At 39.4% G+C, this 11,688-nt stretch overlaps 1 protein-coding gene across 1 annotated transcript in view; it reads right to left on the bottom strand.

The window, feature by feature from the left end:
• Window positions 1-215: 215 nt before the first annotated feature.
• Window positions 216-11,688, bottom strand: part of LOC124257686 — a 69,450-nt gene continuing 57,977 nt past the window's right edge. Inside the window, exons 20-23 of the mRNA XM_046691819.1 lie at window positions 5,723-5,857; window positions 2,118-2,338; window positions 1,572-1,749; window positions 216-712 (exon numbers count right to left, since the gene is read on the bottom strand). Coding sequence (XP_046547775.1) covers window positions 580-712; window positions 1,572-1,749; window positions 2,118-2,338; window positions 5,723-5,857 — 667 coding nt within the window. The 3' untranslated portion in view covers window positions 216-579. The remainder of the gene's footprint in view (window positions 713-1,571; window positions 1,750-2,117; window positions 2,339-5,722; window positions 5,858-11,688) is intronic.

Below are 11,688 nucleotides of genomic sequence, written 5' to 3'. Positions count from 1 at the left end.
GGGCCACCATATTGTCACCATGTTGGAAACTGACCCCAGACCTTTGGTGCTACACTGAGCACTCTCATCACTTCTTATATTTGGGGGGCTGTGGGGTAGCCTAGTGGTTAAAGCGTCCGCTCATCACGCTGAAGACCCAGGTTTGATTCCCCACATGGGTAAAATGTGTGAAGCCCATTTCTGGTGTCCCCCCACCGTGATATTGCTTGCATATTCCTAAAAGCGGCTTTAAACCCAACTCACTCACTCACTGTTATATTTGACGGCTCGCATCATAACGATATCGAGGGCATGATTACTGACAATTACTGACACCAGGTGACACCAGTGTCTGCCGTCATATTTTGATGATCTCGTTACGTATATGTAAAAACCCTACAACTGTGCACCACATCACAAATTTTGGTGAACAAGGGACATTACTCCGTACCGAATCATAATACAGAACTAAACAATCGTAGTGAAATATAGCAGTGAAGGTTCTAGTGCAGGCATACTATGACTTCAAAATGTTCACTCCGATAACGTGACTTTATTAAATGGTAGACGACATTGGTGTGTTAAAGAGTTAAGTGTATGCTATCTCGCTCCTTGAAGAGCTTCTTCCTGAGCTTTAAAGGTCCATGACTGGCTGAGTAAGACAGAGTCAGGTTCACGGATATGTCCTGATTGGTTCAGTCGGCGGTGGGAGGAGCCTTTTGACCTGGATAACCTGAAATAAAATGGAAGTCACATCTTGATTAAATTTTGATAAATACCTTCATCATTTACATTGCTCACCACAGAATGTCTTTCGGTCAGGAGAGTACTTCCATTGGATGTCTATTTTCCTTCTTTTTTTATTTGCACATTTTTTCAAGGTACAGGTCACATGTAATCAAAAGGATAAGTTGACCACTGCATGCTTTTAACACTTTCAAGTGAATATGTATATATATAAAGATTCTAATATCAGAGTCTATACAGCTATGGAAATAAATGTATATTGGTATACAGTCTCTGCTTACATTCCATGTTAAATTTGGACTTTGTCTGCAGCAAGTAATATATTACGAGGCAAATAAAGTGGGTATCTATTTTTATCGATAGTGATAACTGAATTGGGGTCAAAATGAACCTGTGGCTAAGTAGGCTTATTTATCACAATATAATGGCAACAGAACAGATTTCATAACTGAGTTTGGATGTGTCATGGCTTCTTGTTTCATTGTTTTGAAGAAATATCACCCGAGAAACAGCATGTCTACAATATTCATTGTGAAGTGTGACTGTTCAGAATCACAGCTAAAATAACATCAGCTTTATACACAAGCTGGGAGTGTGTTTGCTTTAACACTGCTTTGATTTGCTCTGGGATTCAAACCCAGGATCCCAGCTCCATGGCACAACAAAACAATTCCTTGCAACTGTGGTGCCAAGAGTGTGGACCACTGATGTTCCCATTTCATAGCGAGCTAGATAAATGTGGGAAGAAAGCTTAAACTTGCTCAGAGTTTGGGTCAATGTAGTCACGGAGGCGTCAGTCACAATGGTCAAGTCATAGAAATGAAATCCATCTCGATGGTGCTTACTTTTCTTTGGTGTTGCTATGGTGACCAGACACTCCAGCAGCGTCAACATCACTGGCGCCACCTGTCCCATGATTCTTTCCTCGCTTCACAGATGAATGAGGACCCTTGGTTTCTGCAGCAACTTGGGTGTGGCTACGAGGGAGAGATTCTAGGCGACGGGCAGGAAATCCTCCAATCACTTTAACAAGAAATCCAAATCACAAGTTTAAAACCAAACAGAACTCACATCCTGTATAGGAATCATACCCATCTAGTCATTCCATGGGGGTTGATCGGCTAGCCAATAATTTCATTGTGCAACAGAGAGAAATATTTAGCCACACCCAAAAGCAGATTACTGTTTCCTGATTGACTTACAATAGTGTGGGCGGGGCTTTGTTGTATCAAACATTGTGCTGAACAATGTCACTGATTGTTGTATTGTTGTTTTCACGTTATTGATTTATATATAATAAAATTGACTCATATACCAGGCAACTAGAATACAGTTCAAAGTGGCCACTCACTCACTCACTCACTCACCCATTCACTCACTCACACACTCACCTCTGGGTTCGGCCAGCGCAGTGCTGACTCGTTGGAGCTGAGCAGGAGGCAGATTCCCTGGCTGAGTCCGCAGTTGCATCGGGACAAATTTGTTGTGAGATTTCGCAACTTTGTTCTCAGGAATCTCAGGAGAAAATGTCACAGGTCCTGTGGCCATGGCAACGTTGATGGGAAAACTCATTTTGTTTGGAAGGCGATCTAACGTTTTCTTCAAACCAGGCCTTGATAAAACATATGGTAATAAACTTATGTAGGTTATGTAAAGAGTTGATCTTTCCAACAAAACACATAAACAACACTCAAACAAATCTACTGAAATAACTATTTGCTCTTAATTGAGATTAGAAAATAAAAAATATAAACTGATCAAAATATTAAAATGAAATAACTTCTTAACAAATGAATATTTATATAAACCAATAAAAACTAATAAAAATCATGAAGAAAATTACTACATAATGGAATATCTTGTTATCTACTTTGACCTACGACTTTTAGGGAACACAGTTACACAAAAGAACACATTTTACCGGAACATTCCTTGCAACAAATTTAGTGTTGAATTTTTTATACAATTTTTTTTCGTCAATTTAAATTAAAAATATAAATATGTGAAAAGTGTCTGCAGTATAATGCGCCATAAACCACTATAAACATGCTACTAAAGATACAAAATGATACATAAACGTGCAGAGAGGTGTATATAGATTATGCTGAAGGAGAAGACTGGCGCATTGTCACAAGCGTTAGATAAGCTGGCTGGCATTCACAAGCAGCAAAGAAAGAAGGGATGGTACAGAGATACAACGTTGTATCATGATACACAGTGAACAACATCATTAACTTATTTAAGATGGATTATCACAATTAAAAGATCAAAAGTCTTGTTAACCTAAAATCAAATTTGTGTGTGTGGTGACATGCATTGTATGACAACTCTTATATGACAATATACCGTATTCACTGCAATAAAAAGCAGAGGTGTTATAAAAATTGATATGCTTATAACACATAAAAGGCTTTCTACTCTGCTGAGTTATGTACAAAGTCTATGATATAACAAGCTGTCATGGAGTGATTTCTGGAGAAGGGTGTTTAATAAGGTAAATATGGTACATGATTACACAATGCCATTTAGAAAGTGGTCAAATGTAACATATGTTATATTTGGGATTACACTTTCTTAGTAAAGTACAAATTCTACAACTTTTTGGGGGTTGAGTCCCATCCGGGAGGCGAACCCACACCCTCAGAGTCAGGCACCAAATCGCCAGCACACAAAGTCAGCCACCTAACCCGCTCAGCCACTGTAACTTCTAAGTAATCCCAAATATAACATATGTTAAATACGGAATAACCTATCACCTGTGTTACTTCCCAACAGTTGCATACCAACTACCATATATCTGTGCAGCAGAGCCAATCACAGCAGGAACAAGGCAGCAAATAGATGCAAGGGCTGGGATGAACAGGAAATGTATATATCCCCGAACTTGTCATGATATTACCCTCGACATGTATCCAGGAACAAAGGAACAAAGTATATTAACAGTTACTTCCCTTTGCACGTGTCAATCCTTGCAGCCCCAAAAGTGGCGTTTAGTCCAATTTGGATCCAAACAATGTAAATTAAAATACCAAATACACCCTACGCAGAATTGAGTCCTGAGGGGGCAGGTCACCTTCACTGTGGAGTGAGTGAGTGAGGGTTTTTCACCACTTTTTGCAATATTACAGCAATGTCACAGTGGGGTACACCACAGCGGGGTACACCACACATTGCTACCCCACTGTTCCTTCCACCGTGGAAACATCAGGCAGGCAGATGCTTGACATCAAACACTGGCCTTCGGTCACCAGGCTACCCCACTGCCCCTTCCACCGTGGAAACATCAGGCAGGCAGACGCTTGACATCAAACACTGGCCTTCGGTCACCAGGCTACCCCACTGCCCCTTCCACCGTGGAAACATCAGGCAGGCAGATGCTTGACATCAAACACTGGCCTTCGGTCACCAGGCTACCCCACTGCCCCTTCCACCATGGAAACATCAGGCAGGCAGACGCTTGACATCAAACACTGGCCTTCGGTCACCAGGCTATCCAGCTGCCCCTTCCACCATGGAAACATCAGGCAGGCAGACGCTTGACATCAAACACTGGCCTTCGGTCACCAGGCTACCCCACTGCCCCTTCCACCGTGGAAACATCAGGCAGGCAGACGCTTGACATCAAACACTGGCCTTCGGTCACCAGGCTACCCCACTGCCCTTCCACCATGGAAACATCAGGCAGGCAGGCAGCTTGACATCAAACACTGGCCTTCGGTCACCAGGCTACCCAGCTGCCCCTTCCACCATGGAAACATCAGGCAGGCAGCCGCTTGACATCAAACACTGGCCTTCGGTCACCAGGCTACCCCACTGCCCCTTCCACCATGGAAACATCAGGCAGGCAGACGCTTGACATCAAACACTGGCCTTCGGTCACCAGGCTACCCCACTGCCCCTTCCACCGTGGAAACATCAGGCAGGCAGACGCTTGACATCAAACACTGGCCTTCGGTCACCAGGCTACCCCACTGCCCCTTCCACCGTGGAAACATCAGGCAGGCAGACGCTTGACATCAAACACTGGCCTTCGGTCACCAGGCTACCCCACTGCCCCTTCCACCGTGGAAACATCAGGCAGGCAGACGCTTGACATCAAACACTGGCCTTCGGTCACCAGGCTACCCCACTGCCCCTTCCACCGTGGAAACATCAGGCAGGCAGACGCTTGACATCAAACAGACAAGCTACAGGGGTAAAGGATTCTAGGTTGAATGTTTTATTCATATTTTGACTGATGCATTCATCCGTAGTTATAAGGTCACAAGACCATCTGTCAGGCTGGTAGTTGTTAAACATGTATAATGGAAACAGCCAAACCGACCCAGGTATTTGGGTGACTCATCCCAGCCCTGATATCTTGAACACAGCTTTCTGATGACATACTACTCAACTACCGAAAAGGATATTGCCAAATGCCATGATACATCTAACAGCATCTAACTAATGGCAATAAGTGTTAAATGTCAGCAGGAGCATTTAAAAAGTTTGGCATAATTTAAATAATTAAAGGTAGTCACTGAGTCATACTGAAAGGCTGGCAGACCTTAAATAGCATGTGACCTACATACATGACACTGGAATCCCCTACCTCAACATATCTACTTTTTGGCTCTCATGTAAAACTTTCATGTATTAATTGTCCTTGTTTGGAACATTCCATTTTTAAGAAATATTATTTACTTCTCAAAAACACTGCAAGACTGATCACAAGTCTATAGCACAGGAAATAGCATATTATTGTACTGACTGACCACCAGTTTTGGAGAAAGTAGCATATTACTGTAGTCAGAGATAGTATAGTATGAGAGTCACCAGTGTCAGTTAGATTAAAGATCTACCAAATAGAAGAGGTTACCATAGTAACAGATTAAAAAGTTATTAATTCATTAGTGAGTTAGTAGACAATATTTGACTAATATATACATGTACAAGTAATCAGGCTCTAGTATATATAGCGCGAGTGTCGTGGCCGATACGTCGTTGGCATGGTTACCTGTGGCTGCTAATAAAGGTGTTAGTCCTCTGTAAGAACTCGTGATGTGATTCTATAAAGTATGGTGCGACTGTATAGCCACTAGAGGGCAGCACCGACCCTGCGCTACTGTACGCAGAGTGGTGGCTTGCTGGTCTGGAATGTGAAGGTCATGTGCAACAGTGACGTGCCGATAAAACATCATTAACCGAATGTGTTGATTTCTACAAGGTTTGGAATTACAGAATGTTAGTTTTTCATAAACGGAACTGACTATTAATATATTCATTGGAATCTTGTGACATTACATATTAAAGTAACAAAAATTACAGAAGTGAACTTATTTAATCTATGTAGTTAAACATATTATACTGTGAACATATTATAAGAAATTATCATTCTTGAGAAGGTTGATATTCATATAAAATCAGCTGAAGTTTAATGCCAATATGAACAGTATTCCAGTCATATCATGGCGTGTGGGTCTGAGATGTTCACCACTTTGGTGCAGAGAAACCAAATCATGGAAACATGGGATTCGAACCCAGTATCGAGTGTTTCTGTAGTACCCAAGCCATGCATAGAGATATGCAGTGATTCAGATCCGGGGCCATGCCTGCTACAAATATGTTTTTTTTTATAATTTAACATATTTTTCTATAAGAAGTACTGTTAGACAGTTAATTAACTGACACTACTTTGGAGACTGTGTTAAGAGAAGAGCTAGATAAAGTTGAAGGAGAATCATGTTGAAGAACATTCAACTGCTCCAAGTATCTTCTCTAACTAGCTATTCATTTGTTTAAACTTGATGCTTCAGTCACTAATATTATGTATACTGAGCCAAGTAAGTTTGGTATGATGAATCTGTATTAGGATTTTAGTAAGACTGTGTGTTCAGAGTTCACTCCTAAAACAAATCCCCAAAAATATTCATGTTGAAGAAAGGTCCTGCTCAAAGTTAAAATATTTTCCATATATCTTTTGTGTGTTATTTTACACAGTAGTCAGCAGTACTTATACAACACTGGTCGATAATAGTCGATTCTGCAACAGGGAATCCAGTGATTGACAGCATGAGCATACAATCATCCTGGTCAGCATTGCTACCAACTTCCAAGTTCATCAAGCAAGGCATTTTGGGGGACTTGCTCTCGTCCAGGAATTGACCAATGTGCAGTCATTTTGTAAACAAGCGAGTCCGGTAATTCTGCGCAGCTGCAATAGCGTACTTTCGTATCGAAGGTAAACATCGTCTGCTATCACATTTACGCATGAAATCGGGACATTTCTACAAGGGACTGGCTTTTAATCACTAAAGGTTAGTAAATAACAGTAATTGACAGATAAATTGACAGTTTTATGAAAATTCGTTTTCTTCAGACTTTGAAACCTTTTTCTTCATTATTCATAATTGGATTGAATATAAAACACTCTTCCTTACATTGATGAAGTGATTTTTGAAAATAATCTGGCCCTAATACGCTTCCATACTTCGGATCTCCAGCTGGATGTTATGCGCATTAGTTGCTGCGCAGAAGTACCGGACAGCAAGCGATGTCGTCAGAACGCCGGTAAGGTCAACCGTATGGCATAATGCAACGTTAGAATCTTATAGTCGTCAATAAAACTTATATTTCTAGGTAAATATGATGCATACCAGCATGTTTAGTCACGTAAACCACAATAAATAAGAGACGTTAGTTGCCGTGTTGCGATTGATGTGCTTAGGTGTGCGGAATTACCGGACGGCATTGTACGTCTTTAATAAAAGTCACAGAGGTTATTCTCATTTCTTCCCCTGAATCTTCACTTTACAGTGCATAAAAGTTTGTCTTTAAAATATTTTTTTTAATATTGTATGAAAAATTAATAATTAACGAACTACGGCTTGAACAAATGTTAGTAAAACTCATGTTTGGGAACACTTAACATCTGATGCAAACATATTGGTAAACATTCATATATTGAATAATTATAATTGACACATAATTTCCATGTTATTCCATGTCCTCCCAACACTAATATAAAAACCTTGTATCTTAAAATTCTTTTTATCATTGAATATATACAGCTCGAAAGAAAGTTAAGCACTGCCTTCAACATATTTTTCTGTGAATAGTGTGCACTCAAACATAATGTACACACCTCTCAAGGGAATGCAGTAGTTTGAAGAAATACAAGATTTTTCAAGTGATTGAGTGAGTCAAAATTTAACATCACATTGGCAATATTGCAGCCATATTGTTACGTAAAATACTAGGGGTGAAACGATATACCGCGGTATTAGTAGAACCACAGTATTTTGCCTTCGGTTCGGTATACCGTAATGCAATCCAAAAATTCAGTATTTTCGGGTTTCATACTGTCATTTATTAACCTTTTAAAACCTTTTCTAAAATGTCTAGAAATAGAATCATTTTGTCAAAATCTATGCATTTCTTTGCCAGACGGCCGCTATTTTCTCGGAAGTAAGTTCTCATATACCGAACCGAAGGCCTTGTACCGGAATACATACCGCACAGTGGTAAGAGCGTACCGTTTCACCCCTATCAAAAACGAGATCTATCGCCTCAAGTGGTCAAACAGGACCAAATGGTCAATGAAAATATGCAATACAATCACTGGACAGGGTGATCTACCATTTCAAACGTATTTTTCTGTTCCTGTGTATATTTTTTCAGGAAATAGCTTGTAGTATATCATACTTTTTAAACAATATCTCAGTATACAAAGGCATGTAATCATACTAAAGTACAGAAACATAACTTGATTATGAAATGACATGTTTTGAGAACAATGTTTTTGTAACTGCTTGTAACAGTTATTTGACTACTCTTTTAGTTGAACCTCTGCATATTTGCATCACATGACTCATTACACCGAGCATCTGCAGAAACTCAGGTGACCTTGTACCAGCCTGTCAGCAGTAGAGGTGTGACGATACAGAAATTTCATGATATGATATGCATCACGATATCTTGGAATGATACAATTCAATTCAATGCATATCACAATATGCTATCTTTAGTAATTTCCTTTAAAAAAACTATATTTTGATAGCAAGTAACAGTGTAAATTTTGACATGACTGTCAATTTCTAGTGAAAAGTAATGTCAACGATACATATCACGATACGAAAAAAGCATCGATATATTTATTGTCAGATAAAGTATCACAATTATCGATGCTACGATATATCGTCACAGTTCTAGTCAGCATGTATCCAAGGTATTCTACACATCAAATCAAAAGGACACCAAAGGCACGCATTAGATATTTTTTTAAATATACATGAATTTAAAGGGGTGTTGCTTAGCAACTTAGCTATTTAACAATTTATCCATTGTTGAAGACAAACTATGTCGGTATTAGACAAGGGAGCTGGTGAAGAAGCTGTTGGTACAGAAGGGGCAGTACTCTATCTGTAGGTCATGGCCCTTGTAGATGAATGATGAAGAAGCATAATGGATGGTTCAAGTGACTGTTACAGCCCAACGGCTCACTACAATATTATTATCTTAGATGTCAGGATTGACAAAGAGAACTACATTTTATAAATCTATCCGTCATTATGTGAGTGATGTTGCTATGGATTAATAACTACAGAGGTAATCTGTTTTCATCTCGGACTGAAAGGTGGACAAGATGTACAGCTGCTGTATCTGCTTCATAGGGCTCCACTTTTACTATCGTACAGAGAGTGATCACTAGTACATAGCTATGACTTCTTCTATAGAAGTATTCTTATGGAGTCATTGAAAATATAATCAGATCTTCAATTTCATGTGATACGTCTGCCCTAAGATAAGACAACACTTCCATATGATACGTCTGCCCAAGATCAGACGACACTTCCATATGATACGTCTGCCCAAGATCAGACGACACTTCCATATGATACGTCTGCCCAAGATCAGACGATACTTCCATATGATACGTCTGCCCCAAGATTAGACGACACTTCCATATGATACGTCTGCCCAAGATCAGACGACACTTCCATATGATACGTCTGCCCCAAGATTAGACGACACTTTCATTGATGGATGCTGAGATAAATCTGACCAAACTTTGATTGCCTGATCTAAATGAAGGATTCATTTTATACCACCTCAGTTTGGGCATTTGATCTGTCAACACCTAAACAGAACACAAATATTTCCTTGAGGATACTCCCTCTTGGGTGAAGATGCGGAAACAAGCAGAAGTATCCATAACAAAATGATGGCAGTTATGTTTTGGGGAGCTCGAGTTCCTGATTCAAATTACCCTCTCGTCTCTGCAATTCAAGCTCCTTACACTGAAAAGTTACAGGGTACCAGCACTAAATAATATATAACAACATTGACCTTACATGTATGTGATGCACTGAGCCTAAACACGGACAATTGTTGGCAATATGGTGCCATGGTTCTCATCACAATCACAATGGGTTTCAGATTGTGGAAAATTATAATCTGGGTAGTGTACGACATGTCCCCATATTGGGAATCAAACCCGCGTCTTTGGCATGACGAGCCACTGGGCTACGCTACCACCCAATTACTACAGAAGGAATCATAGCTATGTATGGAGGACCTATGTGATAGTAAATGTGGAGCAGTTTATAGCTACAAAGGTGTCACAGTTGGACACAACTCTACAAGATAGAGACACTACCATCCTGATATACTTACAGCACAGTATATTTAGACAGTGAATAACTCCCCCTACAATAGCATTAACAACACAAACATACAAGTTTTCACCAGTCACTGTTTTTCAAATCTTTGAAGGGCATTTAGAAGTGGAATACATAAGAAAAGCAAGATTTTGGAGCAACGTTTCGGAGTGTATGTTTGCTCCTCCATCAGATGATAAACTGCATCAGGTGATGAAGGAGCAAACATACACTCCAAAACGTCGTGCTATTCACAATAAAGAAGTTGACATCCATAAATCTTGCTTTTTCTAGTCATTGAAAAGATGAAGAAACTTTCAATGATCCTTGTAAAGATGAAGTAACATTCATTTATCCATGAAAATATTCACTTTAACTGGCGCAGAGAGTGTGTCTCTTTGTAAAACACAATGATGCCAGTATAATGAAACACAGACATTAGGCCACTAGAAATATATCACACTGCTTAATGTCATCACATCCTGTACAAAGAAAGGCAATATCAGATTAATTATGATCATGTCTTAAGTTTATAGTTTAACCTTGAAGCCATCAATATTCCAGCTAAAAGCTAGAAATCGGTCAAAACGGCAAACCTGTGACTGACAGCACGAACAACATCCATTGCAGTCAGGGTTTGTGACAACTAACATTTAACATAGCCATCCTCTCAACTCAGTCAACTTTTACAAGCACTGGGACCTAACTGCCTCTTTAGACATGAAATCACTACTGACTGAGGTGTAAGAATAGTGTACGGCCAAAATACACTGTAACCACTTGAAATATTATCATTTGGATACCAAGACTCGATTTAGTGCTTTGTTATTTGCACTGGTGCAATCCAGTATTTGAGAAATAAATCAACAATAAATCTGACATTATAAACATAATTATGTCAGCTCATTTTTCTTCTAAACTTTGAATAATTCAATATCATATTTCTTTCATTACATATTGCCATAAAAGCAGTGCAACTGGAATTTGGCTGGTGCAACTTGGTTTTTATTTCAGGTTGCACCTGGTGCAAGTAGGTTAACATCTCTTAAATGAAGCCCTGAATACCATCTGTCTGATCAATAGGTAAGATATGTAGATGTTCTGAGAGTCATTTCCTCCACAAATAACAAGTATATCAACAAAAGAGATTCTGAGTAGTTTTCTTAAACATACAGCAGGTCACTACTGAAATTCTTTAGTGGTCATTTTAACGAATCATACAGAGATTTAAGCACATTGATTAAATAGATAGTTGGAAGCGTGTATATTGCTTCATGCAAAATATATATATAGGGTGAGAAAACAGCTGAATAGTGGTCTCAAA

Source organism: Haliotis rubra, unplaced genomic scaffold (assembly GCF_003918875.1).
Source record: "Haliotis rubra isolate DU_JTF1 unplaced genomic scaffold, ASM391887v1 Scf67, whole genome shotgun sequence".
NCBI lineage: Eukaryota > Metazoa > Mollusca > Gastropoda > Lepetellida > Haliotidae > Haliotis > Haliotis rubra.
Note: the sequence above shows the minus strand (reverse complement) of the source record. Positions and strands in the feature narration are given on the sequence as shown.